The 23,273-nt window shown below is 39.5% G+C and overlaps 1 protein-coding gene across 1 annotated transcript in view; it reads left to right on the plus strand.

Annotated features, from left to right (window-relative positions):
• The window catches only part of LOC308666503 (serine/threonine-protein kinase TNNI3K), a gene marked incomplete at both ends in the record, with an annotated part of 226,850 nt that overhangs the window by 74,469 nt on the left and 129,108 nt on the right, over positions 1–23,273 (plus strand). Inside the window, 4 exons of the mRNA XM_081325369.1 lie at positions 6,299–6,391; positions 6,470–6,527; positions 6,639–6,833; positions 11,509–11,613. Of these exons, the coding sequence (XP_081181495.1) occupies positions 6,299–6,391; positions 6,470–6,527; positions 6,639–6,833; positions 11,509–11,613 (451 nt within the window). The remainder of the gene's footprint in view (positions 1–6,298; positions 6,392–6,469; positions 6,528–6,638; positions 6,834–11,508; positions 11,614–23,273) is intronic.

Below are 23,273 nucleotides of genomic sequence, written 5' to 3' on the forward strand. Positions count from 1 at the left end.
TAATAATAATAATAATAATAATAATAATAATAATAATAATAATAATTTTATTTGTATACCTCCCTTCTCCCGAAGGACTCAGGGTGGTGAACAGGGCAAACATATAAAAATACAAAGATACAAAAGTTAAAAAGAATTAAACGAAATGCCCAAGCTAAAACAATAAGTAAATATATTTAAAACAACAATAAAATCCCAACCCATCCCCCATCAGGCCAGGCCGGCTTGTTCGAACAAATAAGTCTTCAGATCGCGTCAGAAGGAGCGAAGGTCGGGCGCCATCCGGAGCTCAACCGACAACCGATTCCATAAATCCGGGGCGCCCACAGAGAAGGACCTCCCCCTGGGGGCCACCAGATGACATTCTCTGACCAGTGGCACCCTGAGGAGGCCCTCTCTGTGGGAACGCACAGGGCGGAGGGAAGTTGACGCCGGCAGCAGGTGATCCCTAAGGTAGTCCGGACCCATGCCATGTAGGGCCTTGAAAACCATTACCAGAACCTTGAATCTCACTCGGAAGACAACTGGGAGCCAATGCAGCTCACGGAGCAGAGGTGTAACATGGGAGTATCGGGAGACTCCCCACACAACTCTCGCGGCTGCATTCTGTACCAGTTGGAGCCTCCGAGTGGTCCTCAAGGGCAGCCCCATGTAGAGAGCGTTGCAGTAGTTGAGGACTACCTGCAGTTTAATAATTTGCTTTGGGGTGTGGTATTAATTGAACTCTGCAGTTCTGATCTCTCATACAAGATACAACCCTTTCAGATCAAGAAACTATTCCAGAGCTGATCCTGGCATAAAGTATGACATTCCAGTCAAGTCATTAAGAGGTTATTTTACACAACATTCCAAAATAAAACTGACTCAGATATTCTGAGTTTTGTTGAAATCAAACACAGGACTGAATCTATACTTTTTGCTTGGCTCATCCCCAATGTATTCCGGTCATCATTTTCCGAGTGCAGGTCAGAAAATGTCCTCTTCTTCCCACTCTTAGCCCATTGAAATCATAACATGCCTGGTTTTCCACCATCACTTCATAAGATGTTCACAGTGAATGGTCTTCAGCAATTTGTTCCATTCCAGTACAAGCCCCAGCTCAATGTAGCTGCAATATTTGGCATGTAATATTCCCTTCCTATAGGTCTGTGGTGGCAAACCTATGGCATGCGTACCATAGGTGGCATGCAGAGCCCTCTCTGTTGGCACGCAAGCTGTTGCCCCAGTCCTAGGCATTCAACTGGGTTTTATAAAACCTTTTCACTTTCAGCCTCCGCCACCGTGTGCAAAAAATAAATAAATGATGATTTCCATTTTGCTCTATGAGTTCATGGTGACCTAACCCTAACCCTAAGTGGAATTTTCCTCCAATGGGATTTTCCCTTGTATTTTACCAGGAAACATAGATAGGGCAGCCTAGAAAAGTAAGTGCCCTCCTAACCATACCCAAGCACTCCGACTTTGTTGGTGATGTCCATTTTGCTCTCCGAGTTCATGGTGATCTAACCCTAACCCTAAGTCCATGGTGTCAAACCTATGGGATGCGTGCCACAAGTGGCATGCAGAGCCCTCTGCTCTCTGTTGCCCCAGTCCTAGCCTTCAGCTGGCTTTTATAAAACCTTTTCCCTTTAGGCCTCTGCCGCCATGTGCAAAGAAAAAAGGTTCAATCAATCAATTTCAACTTCTTGTGGGGGGAAAAAAAGATCTCGCAAAGTTGGAATTAATTGATTGAACTTTTTAGTCCCATCCAGTCTGCCATTACCACCGCAGCCACACCCACCTAATGGGCCATGCTCACCTAATTGGCTATACCCACCCAATAGGCCACACCCACCTGGCACCCGACGATACATAAATGGGTTTTGGGCCGCAGTTTTGGCACTTGGTCTCTAAAAGGTTCACCATCATTGCTATAAGTGGTTGCCACCTTATGCAGCCATTCATCCTGGGTTTCTCATCTGTTATGTTCTCTGATGGTCAACAGTTGCTTTCAAAAAACATATAATCTTGAAGTTGTTTTAGCAATGGCCCTTTAATAAAACTATTCTCACCCCTAAATCCTCCTGCTCCATTCAACACTTACATCTTCCCGTGAGCTTCCTTTCCATATCTGCCCAGGCTGAATGAAACGTTATCTGCTTCCTTTCCTATCCCCTCATCAGAGTTGTGCAAAGCTTCTCTTCTCTTCCCTTCCTCATTTTTACTGTGTGTGTGTGTGTGCGTGTGTGTGCGTGCGTGCGTGCGTATGCATGTGTGTTGAAATGGAGAAGCATTGCTACATTACATCTGAGAAACTGAATTATCAGTAAGGAATGAAATAAGAATCTGTTTCATGTTGCTTTGATTATGGTAGCATCACAGTATCACAAAGGGGAGGAAAAAAATGAAAAAAAAGAAAGGGTTATGTTAGTATTAAAAGTGATAATATTGGAAGGCAGACTGCATCCATGTGTGTAAATACTTGAAAGGAGAGGCAAAGCAAGGGGAATAGTGAAGAGGAACAATCTCTCAAGGGAAAAGGCAGTGTTGGTGCTCCAGTCTACACAGCTGATCAGTGAGACTTGCCTTCCTTGCATGGATGGGAAGGCGAGAAGCAAAGGAATTGCCAATCAGCTCTCTTGGACTCTGTTGCCAACCGACTCAATCCAGGCTGAGCTTTCTGAAGTTGGCTTAAGAAACAGATGGAAGCAGCGTGGCAGAAAAGCAGCTTAGGCAGCAGTGCAGAATTACCAAAAGTCCTTCATTTAGTTTTAAGGTTGGAACTGAAGCTAATTTTCAGAAAGAGTTTCAATTATGTCTTGTGTGCAGCAGTTAGAACAACAGCATTCCAGCCACAATGGTCGATTTCTAGTTTGCAGTGGAAACAGTCAAGTGACCCTATTTCTTGCTTCAGCTTGTTACTCAGACAATATAATGTGCATACACAACAATAGTCATTTTTCTGGCTACAATCAGTCCAATTCTCAAGACTGGTATACCCAAAACAATTGCTCCAAACAGTTTTTTTATGACAGTTAGCTTTGCACAGATGGAAAGGGCAAGAAGCCGGGGAATGATCAATCAGGTCTTCTGGCAGGCATGCTTCAGACTAATCAGGGCCAGAGGAGTGCTATTTAAATAGACATTTGACCCTTAGAATAGTTATAAAATTGAGGCTCCTATGGAATACTTCTTTGGGGACAGAGGATAACAAGGCATATGTCATATTTTTGTTTTCTTTGTGACTTTTCAATATCCCACCCCAACTCTTTCTTGATTGGGGCAGGGAATAAATATTATTAAATGGAAACACAAACCGGAGTAGAAGGCTAACAGAGAAAGTCTTATGGCAAATCTAAAAAGAAAAGCAGAAAAAGAAAGGTCTCTGTTAAATGTTATGTGCATGAATATCTACCATTGTTAGCAGTACTACCACACAGACAATAATAATAATAATTGGAAGAATTGATTTCTTATTTCTCCAAATAAGAAAACAGGGCTTACTGAGGGGGTCAGTGGATTTTTAGGAGATGAGAATGCTCTTTTATATTAATAGAAGGCTTTGAAAAGCAAGAAAGTGAAGACATGGATAAAACATCTTTCGTCCTCTCTCTGTCTAATTAAAACTATCACCCACTCCATTAAATTAAATCAAAATTGAAATTTAGGCAGAATGAACTACCTATGATAGTTAGGAAAGGAGCATAATGTGCTAGGATGGTTTTCCTTTCTCTTACCTGTGTGACACTTTTGGTTTATAAGATAACTTCCAGGTGCCATGCAAGTGCTGGTTTATCACCTATAAACCCTTTGTGGCATAGGCGTGCTCATCTGAGGGATTATCTATCTTCAATAGATTATGCCCTTTCTCTTTGATCAGAAACAATTAGCATGGTGTGGTCAAACAATCCTTCCTTCAGTTTCTCTTCAGTGGCAGTTAGATCCTGAATGGTTCACTGTGACAATTGTTCTTTAAATTCCTGCTGATTCACTCCAAAACTGCACCCAGCTCCCACTTACAGGTTAACCAATAACCCTAGAGTTATGACAGCCCTTTCTGCTGCACCAGTCTAGGCAGGAGAATTCAGAAGATAACAGTCCAATTACAAGAGGCAAGGGAAAAACTATTACATGACCTAAAACAGAACAAAATACTTAATATTCTTCATATGCAAATCAGTCATATTTTGGTGTAAACTCAAAAGAAAATACCACCATCAAGTACCAGGTTTTTTGTTCTGTATATGACTCACTTGAAACATCTGTATCGAAACCATTTTCCACACCTGTAGATAAGATTTTCTTGCCTAATTCCATCCTGGACTAATTTCCGTAAGAGAGAGGAAAGTATAGATGAGGCAAATCATAATAAGGTATGGTAGGGTATATATAAGAATGTCCCAGCAAATTGCAAAGTCTGCTTTATGATAGGCTATGCTTAGTAGTTACGGTTTTTAAGAGTATTGTGTATTAAAATTGTGCTAACATTGGATGTTCCCGCTTTGACAACTGATGAAAATGCAGTCATTTTCTCTTCTCCTTTTGTCTTCTCTATGCTTTTTCTTGCTTTTAGGAATTAGGTGCAGCAGGGAGGGGGGTTGGAATGAAAGCTCAGCTAGTCATAAGTATAACACTGCTGTGGGAACCCAAGGACAAGCTGATAACGTTTTGGTGGGCTGAGGACCTGGGGAGAAAGCCAGTGCTTTTCTCTAATAGGGGAATGTGATTTATGACAGTTCACTGAAGGTGGGAATTGTACTTTGTTATTTTGTATCTGGGGGAAAGGAATTTAGTTTTTGGGTCCAACTATGTAGTGCTGATATTTTGTTTCCCGAATGAAACGTTTTTTAAGGAAGAATTTTGCCTTGAAGTTCTTTCGATGGGTTTCATCTATCGGAACCATGACAGAGCAAAGTTTAACATAGCTACTTAAGAGCCACTACTCATGCAACATGTCCACTACTTCCAAGTTAATTGTGAAGCTTCATGCTCACATGCCATTATCGATGCTGGACAGAAGAGAAGATTCACTGAAGTTTCTCCTGCTGAGCTAAAGGAATGAGGGTGGAAAGAGAACCTTTGAAGTGAATAGAGGCCGTTGTCCACTGGCAGGAAATTCTGCCTTTCCCATCCCCTGACTTCTCATGCCGCCTTCCTATACTACAGTTCACATGTTTTGGTGCAACACCATCATCTTTAAAATGAGAATGGTTTTATTTTTGTTATATTGATGCAGTAGCAAAGAGAGGACCATGCGGATTGCACAAGCCTGTGACTCAAGCTGGTGTTTGATTTGTGGGGTCGTGCATTGTCAGGTGAAGGAAACCATTGTCAGCTGAGCCATGAAATTCAAAATGACCTCATCACGAACTGTCGTTGTCATTGGGACATTCTCAGGTCTCTTTGTAGGGAAATTGGGGAGAGGTTCTGTGTGGAAATACCTTAAAAAGGAGTGTCAATGATTTGGACGGTTTGGCTTAAATTCAGTAAGAACTGTAACTGAGAAAAGTAGTGCATAGAGCATGAAATATTCACTGACATTATTGCAATACTTCCTATGTCACTGAGACATCATTCTTACTGAGATTAGTTTTTTATAGATTCCAAAATTAGTGATGATAATAACATAAGTATGTTTCATTTAATTTAATGCACCTTAATTTTAAGAGAATCCTTATTATGTGCATGTTTAAAGCTAAAACAAGTCAATCATTCTCTTGATTCATTTCCTTTCTTAATTTTCTTTCCAAATAAAAGCTCTGGATTCTTTAAGAGTTTTACCCTGCCCATGTGATTAGAAGACATATTCAAATGCTTCTTTGAGAAATGTTTGGATAGACCTCTTACAGCAGAGCATGCGCATTAATACATTAGTCTGCAAATTAAGTTGTGTATCAAATCTAGTTCCAAGAGTCAGTAGATCCCAATGGCAATAGAAACAGCTTTGTAACAGCTGGCAATAGAAACAGCTTCTGTTAGACAGAAAAGGAACTAATTCCTTGTATAAAGGATTTTCTGCAGCCATTACATGATGCAGATAGAATATGCACATGAACTGAAGCACTGTTCTTTTAGTGATAAGCTTCTAAACCCAAAAAGCTCTAAGATGGATAGGATGTTGAAAATCTGTTTATTATGTGCACTCATTGTAAGGTAGTAAAACAAAGAGGAGCTGAGATACTAGCCAACCAATGTATAATAATAAAAAAATGGCAATTTATTTATTTGTTTGATAGCATGAAAATTTGTTTTATGGTATGTAATTTATTTATTTGCTGCTAAATTCAAGGCTTTTAGTACACAATTTTTTGCTTTACAGAAAAGGCAGATGTTCTCCTACTTCGTGCTGGCTTGCCATCCCATTTTCACCTTCAGCTTTCAGAAATAGAGTTCCATGAAATAATAGGCTCAGGTAAAGATAAGTGGAAAAATATGTTCATTTTAGCATATGCACACATATACTTATCGGTGTGTTCTTAATTTGTTGCAGGATCATTTGGAAAGGTGTACAAAGGAAGGTGCAGAAATAAAATAGTTGCAATCAAACGGTAACATTAATAGCATCTTCACTTATTTTATTAATTAATTACAATTTTGAAGTTGCACACACACACATATGTGTGTGTATGTGTGTATAATATTCTTTTTTTCTTTATCAGTTACCGAGCCAATACCTATTGCTCTAAATCAGATGTCGATATGTTTTGCCGTGAAGTTTCCATTCTGTGCCGACTCAATCATCCTTGTGTTATTCAATTTGTTGGTGCTTGCTTGGACGATCCAAGTCAATTTGCCATAGTCACTCAATATATATCTGGAGGTTCTCTCTTTTCACTGCTGCATGAACAAAAAAGGTAATTGGACCTACATCAAGTAAGTAGCTACTCCCAACCATGTTAAGGCAGAGGGAATTGGCCAGAGGTCAGCACTCAAGGAGAGCTTCTTGCATGAATTCCATGAACTTGTCCAAAGCCCACAATGACCCTATCTATAGTTAGCCGGAAGAGAGAAGATGATCAAAGTAGAGAGAACTCCTTAGTGATTCAATCTAAAAGGAAAGATGAAGAAAGGGGATGAGGCAATGGAGGAAGGACTGCAGAAGGAGGAAAAAAAGGTGATGTGACACTGGTATGAAAGAAAGTGAGAAAAAAGTAAAGTGTACAATGCAAAAATATAAGCAGAACTAGCAGCTTGGAAAGTAGAGTAAGTCAAGAGCATGAGTAGGTTGCATATTACAACAGAGACATATAAAACACAGAGGGTGAAGTTCCTTAGAGGCAGTGACGTTGTCAAGCAGGGTTCATGAAATTATGTTGTTGTTGTTAGTTGCAAAGTCGTGTCCGACCCATCGCGACCCTATGGACAATGTTCCTCCAGGCCTTCCTGTCCTCTACCATCTTCTGGAGTCCATCTAAGCTCACGCCTACTGCTTCAATGACTCCATCCAGCCACCTCATTCTCTGTCGTCCCCTTCTTCTATTGCCCTCAATCTTTCCCAGCATTAGGCTCTTCTCCAGTGAGTCCTTCCTTCTCATTAGGTGGCCAAAGTATTTGAGTTTTAGCTTCAGGATCTGGCCTTCTAAAGAGCAGTCAGGGTTGATCTCCTCTAGGACTGACCGGTTTGATCGCCTTGCAGTCCAAGGAACTCGCAGGAGTCTTCTCCAGCACCATAGTTCAAAGGCTTCAATTCTTTGGCGCTCAGCCTTTCTTATGGTCCAGCTTTCACTGCCATACATTGCAACTGGGAAGACCATAGCCTTGACTATACGCACTTTTGTTGACAGGGTGATGTCTCTGCTTTTTAGTGTGCTGTCTAGATTTGCCATGGCTTTCCTCCCAAGGAGCAAGCGTCTTTTAATTTCTTGTCTACAGTCCCCATCTGCAGTGATCTTGGAGCCCAGGAAAATAAAATCTGTCACTACCTCCATTTCTTCCCCATCTATTTGCCAGGAATTGAGAGGGCCAGATGCCATGATCTTGGTTTTCTTAATGTTTAGTTTCAACCCAAGTTTTGCACTCTCCTTCTTCACCCGCAACTAGAGGCTCTTTAGTTCCTCTTCACTTTCTGCCATTAGAGAAATTATAGAACCAGCAAAAATTTCTCCTTCAAATCTAAGCTATAGTTTCAAGTTCCCAGCAAATGACTGCCACTACCAAATAATTACTGTTGATAATATCTTTCTGATTCCAAGAATATTTATAGAGATGAATTATATACCTTACCTATATATTCTTCCAATATAAGACAAGGTACACAAAAGCAGTTGCTTTGTTACTAAAAATCCAGTTAACTGATTTAATAAACTGTAGCGATCATTCGTCTGATGTAGAGTTTTTCTTTTTCTTTTAGTCACAGATTATTTCATATACCTTTCCATGGGGAGGCTGTGGCAATTAGCTTTGGGGAAAAATATTGAACTTTTCTCAGTTATATTGACACAAATTCATCGATGGAGATAACCAGTTGGAAAAATAATCCATGTCTAAATTTCATTCTGGCAGGTGTTGGTTCAGGAGACTTCCTGGCATAAGTCAACTCACTTTCTATAGACATGATTTTAAATAAGAGATGCTGATACAGGCATCCTTTCCTTATCACATGGGTGTTAAACTCGGTGATGTACCTGGCATATCATGACGTATTATGACATTTTTTGCCTTTATGGAGCTGGGGTTGGTGTGGCTTGCACATGACACATCCGGCCTGCAGGCTGCCAGTTTGACACCCCTGCCTTATCACAACGAAACTAATCTGATGTCAGAATAACAGAATAACAGAACTGGAAGAGACCTTGGAGGTATTTCCAGTTCAATCTCCTGCTGAAGCAGGAAACCCTATCCCATTTCAGACAAATGGGCTACCCAATCTCTTCTTAAAAACCTCCAGCGTTGGAGCACCCACAACTTTTGGAAGCAAGTTGTTCCACTGATTAATTGTATTTCAGAAAATTCTTCCTTAATCATGATGTCCATCTTGACATCATAACACATGGTCCCTTTTCTTTTATTTATGTTGCAATATTGCATGAATTGCAATGTATGGCAGTGAAAGTTGGACCATTAAAAAGGCTGAGCGCCAAAGAATTGAAGCCTTTGAACTATGGTGCTGGAGAAGACTCCTGCGAGTCCCTTGGACTGCAAGGCGATCAAACCGGTCAGTCCTAGAGGAGATCAACCCTGACTGCTCTTTAGAAGGCTAGATCCTAAAGCTAAAACTCAAATACTTTGGCCACCTAATGAGAAGGAAGGACTCACTGGAGAAGAGCCTAATGCTGGGAAAGATTGAGGGCAAGAGAAGAAGAGAATGACAGAGAATGAGGTAGCTGGATGGAGTCACTGAAGCAGTAGGCATGAGCTTAAATGGACTCCAGAAGATGGTAGAGGACAGGAAGGCCTGGAGGAACATTGTCCATAGGGTCACGATGGGTCGGACACGACTTCGCAGCTAACAACAACATTGCATGAAAGTGTTTTGCCCCTTGCTCTCCTATGGACTACTATGCATGCTGAAATTTCACTTAAGGCCACTACCATCATTATTATCCATAGGCCACGTTCTCCATTGGAGTGCCTGGTTGAATTGATTTACTCATTATGATTCAAAGGATCATACTGGAGATTTTTTTTAAAAATCCAAAAAAGAAAACACTAAATCAACAAATCAACAAATATTTCCCTTCTTGATTGGATCACTTTCTCCATCCCAGGGTTTAAATAGAGTTGGTTACAAGTATACCAATGGTATTTTGAAAATATGGCTGAAAGTCAGCACAAGTTATTTATGATTGTTATGTAGGAAACAGTAGCTGCACCATAAAGAATCTTAGGCAAATGTGTTTCTACATTTGCCCATCTATTCTCTCCATATTGATTAATAGATATGTTTGCCATCTGTCTCAGAAACATTGCAATTTGCAATACACTAATAAGTACAGGAAAGGATTATGCGTAACGATTGGGTTTAGGCTTCCTCCATGAAAATAACAAATCTATTCCTTTTACACCTGCCTCAGGGGAGCTTCCATTTAGCATGAGATTAGTAAGGCATGAGCATAATTTCCAGGAACAACATGAATTGTTCTTGTGGAGCAAGGTGGGCAAATAATGAGATCATGATATCATTTCACAAATGATGCTACTTATATCCTTGCATCAGATATTATGCCTTGACTAGCGCAAATGACATAATTGCATCCTTTTCACAATACACCTGTCATCATTTTGATGTCCTAGTAGTAATGAATGCTCATGCTCATTGTGAGGCTGTCAAGCCCTACGGGCTCGACACTTCGGAGGGAGCCAGGGGAGCACGATGGTAGACGCCCGTGCACCACCGGGAGCCCAGCCGCGCCCACACTCACCAGCTGTCCGGCGGGCGAGCGGCCGCGCAACGCTGAGAGCCCAGCCGCGCCCACACTCACCAGCTGTCCGGCGGGCGAGCACCGGACCCGTGGCCGTGCTACGAGCTGTGCGGCGGCCGAAGGCAATCGTGAGCGGCCACAGGGAGGCCACGCTGGTGCAGCCAGCCGGGAGGCAGTCCGCGTCAGCACAGTCAGCTGGAAGGCGGGCGGAAGCTGTTACCGGGGCCCGTATAACTCGATCAGCTGAGAGGCGGCCGGGGACACCCACTGACGGTCGCGCAGCTCGGTCAGCTGAGCGGCGGCCCAGAACGGCTACGGACGTAGCTGTTCAGCACAAAACTTTCTGGAGCTGACGACAGCCTGGCGGTTGTGGCTATGGGCACTGGTCTTGCGGACCCGGTGGCTGTTACTGCGTGCACGCCGGCAGCGACACGGGGTGCTGAACAGCTACGCCCGGACTTTGGGGGCTGCCAGGGGGCCATGGGTGTGGCGCAGGAAGTTGCAGTGGTGGCGGGGAGCACGCTCAGGACGTTAGGAGGGGGGTGGGCTTGTACTTTCCTTCACGCTGGGAAGCACGGTGCCGGTGGAGGGAGCTGGGCGTGGGTTGATGGAGTAGGGGGGTGGAGTATTTACGCAGGCCAGGCGGATGCTGGTCTGCGCGGGGGAGGGGTGGGGCCTAGGGGTGGGGCTGCTACCTAGTTACAGGCATGGAATATAAGGTGTGTTGGGGGCGTGTGGCTCTCAACGCTGACTTTGCAATTGCTTGAATTCCTGTTAGTAAAGGTACTCTCGCAGTCAACTGTACTACGTCGTCATTCTTGCTTGAGTTTCCCGGCGTAGACGAGGAGTTGACAGAGGCATGTTCTACCTGCTCTTTTCCCCCATGTTTTTCTAAACATTATTGGACTATCAAATCTATCATTGGAAGTTATTAGAAGAGGAATTAGAATAGTAGGTAAATGAATATCTTATCTAAGTTCTAATTAAAAGCAAACCTATTTCAAATTAGAGATAATTTCTCATTTTAAATTGCTTAGAGAGACAAATTGATTTGCTTATGACAAATACTAGTTGTCAATTTACTTACTAATCATGAGGTCTGACAAATTCATTTCACCTGTCTCTAATTTGATGAAGACAAGTCTTTTTTCTATTCTTTTCATTGCAGAAACCTCGACTTGCAATCCAAATTAATCATTGCAGTAGATGTTGCTAAAGGTATGGAGTATCTTCACAATCTTACCCAGCCAATTATACATCGTGACTTAAACAGGTACATTGCAGTTGACGAAGCTCAAATCATTAACCATAATTCTGAAATGTATGTATGTATGTACAGTATGATGGCAATATCATAATGCTTTCATAAACTGACCAAAATTGTGCTCAGAAAAAGGACAATTTGATAACAGTGGCCTGAACAGAGTTAAGGAGTACCTGGAAATGCATGTTCAGGTGAATTTTAAAAATTAAAATCACCAGAGAAATCAGATTCAGGCAGTTCAAATGGGTATAAAGATTTACTGCAAGCTTAAGCTTTCTATAAAAATCTGACCTACTAACAGTGAAGGAAAATGAGCTGGAATAAGAAGGCATTGAAGGTGGGCTGGACTTAGATCTCTTATGGGTGTGCAGGAACCCATGACACATTTGACCCCCCTCCCTGGCCATCTCCTACAAAAAAAAATGAGGACTACCAACCTTCCATATTTCAATTTTTCCTTAAAATAAAATAAAGACCACAGCTCTGGCGGGTTTTTTTTGGTGAATATGTCATTTCTAAGAATTCCAAAACAAAAAACTGAACATTATATATATGTAATCCATAGTCCTATATAGTCCCATGGACAACATCCATAGGATTATTTCTATTCCCTCTGATATTAAACTTTGGCTTAGCATCTTTGCAGAAAAACCCAACATGGAATCCTCTTTTTCTGCCACCCTTTATGATTATTTGCATCAAAGATTGAAAGAAGTGACTTGCGTAGCACTGAGGAGACCAAAACACCAAACAAACCGGTCTCGTTGTATTCTGCACAAAAGAAACTCTTTAGAAATGAAAAAGGGTGAAAATATACTTAGGTATCTCTCCTCAGTTCTGCCTTGTTGGCCTTCAGGTCAGAGGAGTAGTTCTGCCTCATTATATTTTGTCTCATAGCCATGATTCCTTTACCAAAAAGTATAGGATAAAACTACCAGGGAGAAAATGTGATATAAATAGTCTATTGACTACATGTCTCTGAGTGTATGTGACTAGGAACAGAAGGCAGGTAGCAATAGAAAGCCAACAATTTGTAGGAAGAATGTATAAAGGTTGGAGGGGAAAAAAATTAAATCTGTTTATCTCCTATTGAGATATAACTCGCTCAGTATAGGGAGATAATTGATCCATTGAAACTTCTTGAAGCAGACCAAGCCTGTCCCTTAGTTTTTGATGGAGAAGTCTTTTGCTTGGCATTTAATAGTTTTATAAATACTTTTGATGTCTCTTATCCTTTCTTGATGCCAGGCTCTGCCAATTATATCACGGGAGATGAAGTAGCCCACTGACTTGGAAGTAATCTTCCCTAGCTCATTTCTTAAAACCGCCTGCAACTTTTGAGTTTCATTGTAATAATTAATTCCTAATTTGAAAGACATCAACTCATTCTCATGCCTGAGATAATTTTGGAAGTAATTAATTCATCCATCCTGATTTATTAACTCAGTGGGAATGCAGGTGATTATTATTAGAACAGCCTACCAACCTGCTCTGTATTGTAGACATTTACTTGAATCTGATATGTAAGAAAACCAAAATGTACACTTTGCAAAGAAACAAAAGTTTAGATTCTTATGTTTTACTGATACTCATTTTAACATTTTAAAAATAACATTTTTCACTTTCAAAAGTACATTTTTCCCCAAAATTAAAAATACTTCCCCCCCCCTTTCAGGTTACCTCATCTTGAATCAATAAGGTCAAACAAACATAATTAAAAGAATAAGATGCTCTCCACAATCAAAGAGTTACTCATACTTGCAGAAGTTCCCAGCAATATCAGAAAATATAGGTAGTCCTTGACTTACAACAGTTTGGTTAGTGACTGTTCAAAGTTACAAATGGCACAGAAAAAAGTGACTTATGACCATTTTTCACACTTACGACCATTTTGGCATTCCCCAGGGTCATGTGATTTACATTCGGATGCTTGACAACTAACTCCCATTTATGATGGTTGCAGTATCCTGGAGTCATGTGATCACCTTCTGACAAGCAAAGCCAATGGGGAAATCAGATTTACTTAACAACCATGATATTAATTTAACAACTGCAGTGGTTCACTTAATAAATGTAGCAAGAAAAGTCGTAAAATGGAGCAAAACTCACTTAACAAATTTCTCACCTAGCAGCATAAATCTGGGGTTTAATTGTCATAATTTAAGGACTACCTATGCTTTCAGGGGTGGGATGGGATAGGACAAATTGGAGAGGAATCTGATTCATAATCTAATTCATTCAGGAACACATCCACAACATCAGGCTAGATTTTTCTGAGTAAAGCACAGAGAAATCCACTTTTGTAGCCCTTCTTCTCCTTATATCACTCTTAGGACTGCCATCATATATAAACTAAATAGATCAGTTGTGGCCTGTATTTTGTATTATATACAAATGTGTATACATTTTGTCAGGCATGTACAGGATTATAGAACTACCACCTTTGTCATGACATTAGAATAATTATTTTGTGTACATTTTTATCTCATGTCTAGAGATGAACTCAGTGGAAGCTCCATAGGAAAGTTCACAGTATTTTAAATTATGGCTGTATACATCTACTATTGATATTTGATATTAAACTCAAACTTATATCTGCTTGCCATGTGGATATGAGGAAGAATATTGCTTCGAACAAATTCACTGGTTGAGATAAATAATAAACAAAATGGCATTATAAGACCTCCCCCCACCTTTCAACAGCCTGTCATCTTTGACTATTAATCTGTAGCAAGCTCAAAGCTTTGCAATAGGTTTAGCTGCACGGATATATTCCAGGGCTAGTAGCTCCTTTGTCAGGGAATGAAATGGGATTTATCTCTTAAAGCTTTGTGCAGAAACAGAAATCTCTTGCATTTCTAGGCTGTGTAGTAGAGGCAGTGGCTGACAATAGCTGTTCAGTTTCCTATATCCACAGAGTATTAAGAATGGTATAGTCATAGTGTATTTCATTACATGTTAAGATCAATATGACACTTCCATTCTGTTTTTAGCTAAAATCTGTTGTATGTATGCCAGCACTTCTCGCAAGATAGGAGAACAAAAATGGAAAGCCAGCACTCTATGGATGATAAAAATAATCATCATGTCTGTATAGTTGCATAGAAGACAGAATGCTGTCATGGTGTATGCAGGGTTATTAACTTTTTTACTTACACATGTCTCGTGGTTCCGAAATTTAGAACAAATTGCAAAATGAAGGCTTACTTGGCACACAATTGCTTTATTTTGCTATTTTGCCTGAATATACTATCTTAATACTAGTTATTATTTATTATTTAGCATTGGTTCAGAACATGACAAAGATAAATAAACATATACACACAATACACCTAATTTTATACAAAATCACCTACATCTGTAGCATCCCTTAAATTACCTGTGCTTCCTGGGTGTCAGCGAGCATTATACAGCCTTACTGCCCCCCTGGGCCTCACGGCCATGACAAACAAAAGAGTCGTAAAATGGAGCAAAACTCACTTAACAAATTTCTCACCTAGCAGCATAAATCACATAGAGCACAATGCAGTAATTCCATTGGAGAGTGACGGTGATCATAGTCTCCCAGTTTCGGAGCAGGTACTTAGGATTTGCGCCAAAGCCCCACCAGTCATAACTGTCACCTGCTTTTTGAAGACTCCAGAATTGTGCAGCACCTCTTTCTGGAGGAATATTTTCCATTGAGAGTTAAAGATTAAACATCTATGGTAATGATCCCCAAACTTTCTGGCTTTGTGGACTGGGGGTGGTAGTGGTGGTGTCAGGGTGAGACAAGATGGTTTGAGCATGCTGCTTGCACAAATGCAGTTTTATGTGCTCACACACTTGTCCCACACTTGCGTGGCCTGGTACCAGCTACAGCCTGGGGGTTGGGGACCCCAATCTAGGGTACTCAAAACACACTCAGTCTTGCTAAAACTGTGTTACAGCTTATTTATCCCCATCCAGACCTTCACACTGCTGGAGCCGAGTAAGAATTTAGGTAGCATCACTTGTCCAGCCAAGGGTGGATAGGTATAACTGAATATCATCAGCATTCTAATATTTCACTTTGTACTAATAGATCACCTCACCCATTGGTTTCATGTTAAATGTTCTTGATATATTATAATATATATATGTAAAATAGGAGTGGTGTAAAGCCCAGAGGCACCCTATATAGAAGAAGGAGCCTAGAACTAGACCTCTCCCCCACCATACCAGCACTGAATAAAACTAGTCTCAGAGAAAGGAGGGATGCCACCACTCTTTTTTAGAGGAATACGTAATAAATATGGCTATAATGTTTAGAGGAATACTAATGGCAGTATTCTGAAAAATACCAGCCTGAACTTCAAATATAACTAATGGCGGGTGCAGTAGAGGAGGATCAGTGTCAGGAGACCCAAATCTTCATTCCCAAGAACAGCCTTTTGTAACTAATTATAGTTCATTAATCAAATAAAGTGGAAAACCTGTCATTAAGCTTTTGAATAACCATTTCTCAACAATTCATAACTAGACTTCCTGCACCTGACAGGCAGCGAAAATAAGAACTGTGTTAAGTATTTATTGCAGTATGAAAAAAAGCAGCGGATGCTACCTGCAAAGTTCTTACAAGACTTAAAAGAATGTGCCATTACCTTTCAACTTGCCTGCCAGATCCTCAGATTTTCTTAACAAGAAACAGTAATGAGTCAGACAATAATGAAAGTGATGATTAGTTTCTTGCTTCAATACTGACTCCTTTAAATTGAAAAGTATATGTGTTTTTTTAAAAAAAGTTTGTCCTTATTACATCTTCAACAAAGTGCTGCCCTAGACAGCCCTTGTCCATACAAATATAGTAGAATCCAATAAATTCTAAATATTATTTTTATTTTTTCCCACCAGGGCATATTATTTTCTGTTCTATAAGTCACTGCTCTTAATTCATATTCTGGCTATAGAAATTAAGACACTCTCTCGATGTCTAGTCAATATAGGAACCTCAAATTCTTTAATCAAGTGATCTCTTAACATCTGCATATCAAGTTGATTTATTGATCTACCACTAGATCATCATGACTTATGTAGGCAAAATGGTGCATCATAGGGCAATAATTTTTGAACAAAGGTACTTCAGATGGGCTAACTTACAGAATGTGTCCAAAATCTGAGATCCATGATTCCCAAAGGAATGAAATTTGGGGAAGTTGTGGCTGCTTCAATGCTATTGGCTGCTGCTTCACTGCTGGGCAGTTCTTTCTATGATGTGATCTTCCTTTTCAATGTTCCATGACTGTTCCCAGCCACTCTTGTAATGCTTCCTCCCCAACATCATTGCAAGAAATTGACTCATCATGTGGCTCTTCAAGAAGCAATAATTTTAAAGTACATGAAGAAAGACCTGGGTATTTTTATTGCTTTAAATGCCCCTTCTAAGGCAGAAGTCCCCGACCTTTTGGCACCAGGGACCAGTTCCATGGAGAAAGATTTTTCCATGGACTGGACAGTGTGTGGTTTTGTGTGCTGCCTGCATCCCATGGATGGGGCTTTGCTTGTTTGTGCAGACCGGTTGCTGGCATGCCACGGACCAGTACTGGTCCATGGACCAGGGGTCGGGGACCCCTGTTCTAAGGCACCAAACATTCACATGTTTTATCCCATCTTTGATCAGAAAATAGTACTCTATCCTCTATATTTCTTCACAACAATCTGTGAGGTAGGTTGGGCTGAAATTCACCAATAGGGCTGCTATGGCCACAGATGCTATAGAAACTGGATCTATCTGGTGTCAGTCAAATACATGAGCAACTATACTTTAGTCCTTGCCTATCCTGCTTCATTTATCAACCACATTCTACTCTGAAACTGAGTACAGACTGGATCCTTCTTTCACCACAAGAGATCAAGTAGACTGGTACTGCCCTAGCCCTCAGGAGGTAACCTCATTCTATTTTTATACTGTCTCTGATGGCTTCCTACAACTCAGTGGAAAAGCCAGCAGAGATTTCAAATTGTTCTGAGGCAAGAAGGGTAATATACAACATTGCGGCAAAAGTTAAAATAAAGTAAAAAAAATATCATCAGTACTACAGACTATGAAAAGGGCTACACAGCTCTGGAATTACAAGGAAAGGTACCTAATGAAATGACAAGAAAAGATGGAGGAAGAAAGGGAAAATCAACCTGAGACTGTGACAAACACAAATTACTGGGAAGGCTCTTCAACACAACAACAACTTCCTTCAACAACAAAACCTCAACAGAGAAAGAGCAAGTCAAAATGCACAACTTGCACAATGTAATATTTCTGTTGATGTTGGTGCCGTGGCCTAAGTCTGCCCTCACTGTCATGTGTTCCTATTCCCTAGAGATACCACCAAGTTCATTTGTATAAAAGGAAAAGTCATGAGAGACAATTTGCAACTTCTACCTAATGAACTTCTTAATATATATAATAATGATGAACCTATTGCAAACAAATTCAGAAAGAACATCATACAATACAATCGCCTCTTCCAAAGAACATCCTTTGGTGCCAAAGAAGTCCTTTCAATGAGTAACAGATTGGACATTTAATGCTAGACCCCAACCAGCAAACCAAACTTACTCAAATTTACTGCATGGTTCCTCAAGACAGAGTAGAAGAATGGGTATACTCCACAATGATAGAATTTAATATGAGATTTTTTTAATTATTGGGGAAATTACTACAACAGAATGGAACCGATACATTGTGTTCCTTTGACTTGCAAAAGAACAAATTTGAGACATGCCATATACATTTAATGCATATCAAATAATGCATTACAAGAATGAACTAAATAACCTTTTAAGGGGAGGGCATATTTTCCAACAATATGTAGTTGATGTGAGTTCTAAGATTGAATGCAAGAGACTGAGTTTCAGCTGAATGACTGAATGACCTTTAGATCAACAACATGCAAAGGCCTAACTGATGCATTGAATGAAACTGATGATTTTAGAAACATCAGATAGTGCATCATCCTCTCTTTAACATTTGTTGGTGAACCAAGTTATGTGATGAAACTTTGTCCAGATGCCATGATGTTTAAATGGAAGTAGGGCAATGCTTCATTTTTCATTATGATAGCAGGCAATCCAAATCCATGGCCAAAAATGTGACAGCATCTTTTTTTTTTAATCATCAGGCAAATGATCAGTCAGATTTAAACACAAGAGCCTTCAACTTGAAGATGAATGTTCACAAAGTACCTTACTGGAAAACATAGTCTCTTTGGTAGGTGTATGGCTTATGTGCTAAGTATCAAAAGCAGGGGCTATGTGACGGAATGTGGTTGGCTGAATTCCCAGGAGGGAAGAGGTACATTCCAATGGAATAAGTGACAGTTAAATCCAGCTATTTTATGTGAGAGAAAGAGGGTGAAGACAGGCCCTCCCTAATAGTTCTCAAAGAATATGGTATATGCAGATAGTGGAGTGCTTAATCTGGCAAGATTCTGTCTATAGGTGTGGAAACCATAAAGACCTCAGTTTGGAGATCATTCTTGGGCCTCACTTGCACTGTCTTCTGTAGCTTCATGAAGTATCCAAACCAAAACCACAGGATTATGATACATTTGTGCATGTTGAAGCATGCCCAAATAAAGATCCAAAGCTGTATAAACTGATGCTGATCCATGGTCTGTATTGCAGCAGAAATTCAGCATGTTAGAAGAATTGTACATGCAATAAGAGGAATCCAAAGCTATTCAATGAGCATACAAAATGTGATGGTGATTCATATCCTATACACAGGAGATAGTTTTCAGAAATGGGAGGATTTGAAGAACTTCAAGTAGGATGACCAAATCAAACTACAACTTCTCAGTGAGTGGTACCCTATAATGCACAAATATTGAAAGTATTCAATTGTCATCTTAATCTAGAAATATACTAATTTGTCAAATCCATCAAATCCATCATTAAATATACCATAAAGGGGAGCAATCAGGCAATTTTTGCATTGAACAGAGAAGACAAAATCACACAGTACTTGATAGATAGATATATTGGCTCCTCTGAAGTTGTTGCATTGATACTTGGATTTCAAATTCATGAGAGGGAACCAGCCATTGTTTGTCTTCATGTGCACCTTCCATAACACCATCAAGTAGTCTTGATGCATTTTCTGCATCCCATGAGAAAAGCACATCTTCCTTCCCCTGTCCTTACCACTTTCTACAGAGGGACGATCAAGAGCATCCTGTCATATGGCATTACAGTCTGGTTTGGAAGCATTACTGCTTCAGACAGGAAGGCAGTGCAGAGAGTGGTGAAGATGGCAAAAAGATTGTTGGCAGTTCCCTCTCTTCCATCCAGGACATAGCATATAAGCGTTGCTTGAATAGGGTCCATAAGATTGTCTGGGACACTACACATCCTCTTCACAAACTGTTTTCCTTGTTACCTTCTGGAAGGAGGCTTCGTGGTATCCGAAGCAGAACATCCAGATTCAGCCATAGTTTCGTTCCATACAGTGTTAACCTTGTGAACTCTAAAGCGTCCTCTATCCATAAGATCTTCAAGATGGTCAGTGATTAATATTTATATGCTATTTATACATTAGGGTGAAGGTTTATATATATGTTGTATATAGCATGTTTAAATGTGTGTTATGTATGTGTTCACTTTAGAGAGCAAGCAACTAAATTTCATTTTTAATATGTACCAATGTGCCCACAGTAAAAAAATGACAATAAAGATTATTTTCTTATCTTTTGAGAAAAAGTTGCTGTGCAACTGAATAATGATATAGCAAGGATCACTTTAACAAAGTTCATGGATCTTTGCATATGCAATCCATCTGCAAAAGCACTGTACCATATGAATATTTCAACATTCTATATTGTACCATTATGCAACTTTATGGTTAACCAAACTGTATTTTTTAATGTAATGGAAGAGAAAAATCATTAAATATATATGAAAATTATGTCAATAATCAAACTGATATCTTGGATTAATTTTAAATATGTATTTCAGTTAAATAAACTTTAATTTTTATTCTGGCCCCACCTACTTTTTAGAGGATGAGCCATTTGACAGACAAGTTGTGGTCTGTGGTACCAACAAAATTGTACAGCTCTGTCAAAAGAGTCTAATGATAAGCATTTTCCCCTTCCTATCAATGAAGAAGAATATAATTATAGGCAATTATTATTCAGATTATTGAAAAAACATTGTTCCTTACATTATACCTGATGAAATTTGCCAATCAGACAGTGTTCATGGACTGAATTAAATAGGCTTCTGCATGTATACATTCATGTTTAAGAAACGACTCTAGTGTAATTTTGTGGTCTTGATATTATACGAGTTGAAAGCTAACAAACGCTGTTGATCTGTATCAACTTTTGAGAAAATTCCTTCTTTGTCAAGAAAACATGAAGTAATGAAAGCACCATAATAAAAAAAAGACACCGTAGCAATTCAGTCTTATTTTAAAGCATAACAGTTGAGTATGTCAAGACCTAGCTTTCTTCATGGCTAAGCCTCATTTATGGGTCTAACGATTTGTAAAAGTTTGTAAGAACTGGCTTGGAGATTCAGATAAAAAGAGTCTGTGGCAACTCTGTAGTAATGGGTACAGGTGTCTGCAACTCTTTGTTACACTTACAAAAAAAATCCTCTCATAAAATCTTAAAATAGCAGTTGCCTTTCATTAAAGCTTTAGTGTATTAAGGTTAGAAGGATCCTTCACTGACCCCATTTCTTTGGAGAAGAAAAGCACATTTAATAGGCATTGCCTGTCTCTTGCCCTGAAAGATGCAGTATCTGGCAGATGGAAGAACTACTGGATTTTGTAAAGGACAAGATTGATTACATGCGTCTTCTAATTCTTTTTCTAATTCTTTTTTTTTCCCCTTTCCACTGTTTTCATAGAAATAATGGGAAAGGGTATTCTTGACCCATCTTGACCCATGGGATGGCTTGAAGAACAAGACCATTTCATATTGAATCTGATGTACTCCTTATTAACCCCTGTCTGGGCTCTGCTGATTTTTTTTTCTCCCTTATCTTTCCTGAATGGAGAAGCTACTTTCCTCTGCATTTTTTTTCCAAAGCTTATTGCATCGAAGCTATAGTGGTATTAGAGAGGCTTCTTACTAGCTGTTTCTATTGGTTTGGGTGGCTATTTTCTTCCTGGATAGGAATGTGAGTGATAAAAAAAATGTGGAGAGATGCAATACAGATGAAAGTAGCTGACCGAAATATATTTATGAGAAATAAATATGTCTTTGCAATAATTGATGAGACTGGTCCTCAAACATATAGAGTCCAGAAAGATTCATGTGGCTATATTAAAGAAGACCAAAACAAAATAAACTTCTCACAGAGATTACTCCACAAACTAATAAGGTATCTCATAACAATATTTTTTTTTTATCACCACGTCATATCCTGCTCCAGATGAAGCAAAGAAATGTATATCCAGAGCAGGAATTGTGAGAGATCTTTACCAACAAAAGGTAAAAGATCTTTACCAACAAATGTTTTAAAGATCTTACCAAAATGGTTAACATTCCTCTTTTATCTCACAGCCTTTCCTTTTGGAAACAAGAGACAAAGTGAATTAGCACTTGGAACATCAGTGAAAAACCATACTGTAGTACTCTGAATATTTTTAACTTTTAAAATTGTAATTAAAACTTAATATTCTCTCTTGACCAATGAGCGTATGCGTGGGTCAAAATTATTCAACTTGTCATATTCAAATTGTCTAAACATTTTGATAAAAAACAGATAGGAAGCCTAAATTGGATTTATTGGAAACTGAAAGAATTATGTATTGCATGAAGCCACTAAAAGTTTTTACTGTTAGGTTTATCATATTCTGTGGGTTTGCTTAATATGATGAAGAAATCTTGAAACTACTCATTTCTGGAACTCCTGATTTTAAGGAAAAAGAAAAAAGGAAAATGAATTCCCAAGCTGAATATTTTTCCTTGTAGTCTGAGTAGTATACAGGAAATGTGTGTTTTGAAAAAGGCTATTGATGTGCTTTGCATTTCCCCTTCATCAAAAATCCTCCTGCCAACTACTTCATTTCTTTATTTTCAAATACTTTTCTCACCTTTAAATCTTTTTGGGTTGGGCAATATTTTTGACAAATGTATGAGAATTGCTGTGTATACATTCATGCTACTTTATTTTATAATGTGCTTTGCCTTCACAGTCCATATAACTTGAACCCACAATACAGTAAGGGGATACATAAACCTTTTCATAACATAAATGTATGCTGCATAACTTAAAACGGTATTTTGATCCCTGTAGAATTATAACGTGGTCAAAAGGTTTACGGCATCATTTACTGAATTTTATGTCACAATCTTGGGTCCCCGAATCCTTCTGGTTTTAGGGAAATATTGTTTGAAACTCTCAGCTATTTAAATGTAGGTGCATGTGTGTGTGTGTGAGAGAGAGAGAGAGAGAGAGAGAAAAGCCATGTTGGTTTAATAAATATGGAAAGTGCCTGAGGTTTTCTGCACTTCCGCATAGAATGAGTAGAAAATGATATAATCCAATCCTGCCATCCAAAAGTGATTCCTGGCCTATGCAGGAACCTGGTACAGATCATGAACCACTTCTGGATGGGAGGACTGGATGACCACATCTTCTATGCATTCCTCATCCCCATGACTTCCACATGGATTTTCCCGCTGTACTTTCAAAGTCCT

This window comes from Vipera berus (assembly GCF_964194415.1).
Source record: "Vipera berus genome assembly, chromosome: 3".
Classification (NCBI taxonomy): Eukaryota; Metazoa; Chordata; class Lepidosauria; order Squamata; family Viperidae; genus Vipera; species Vipera berus.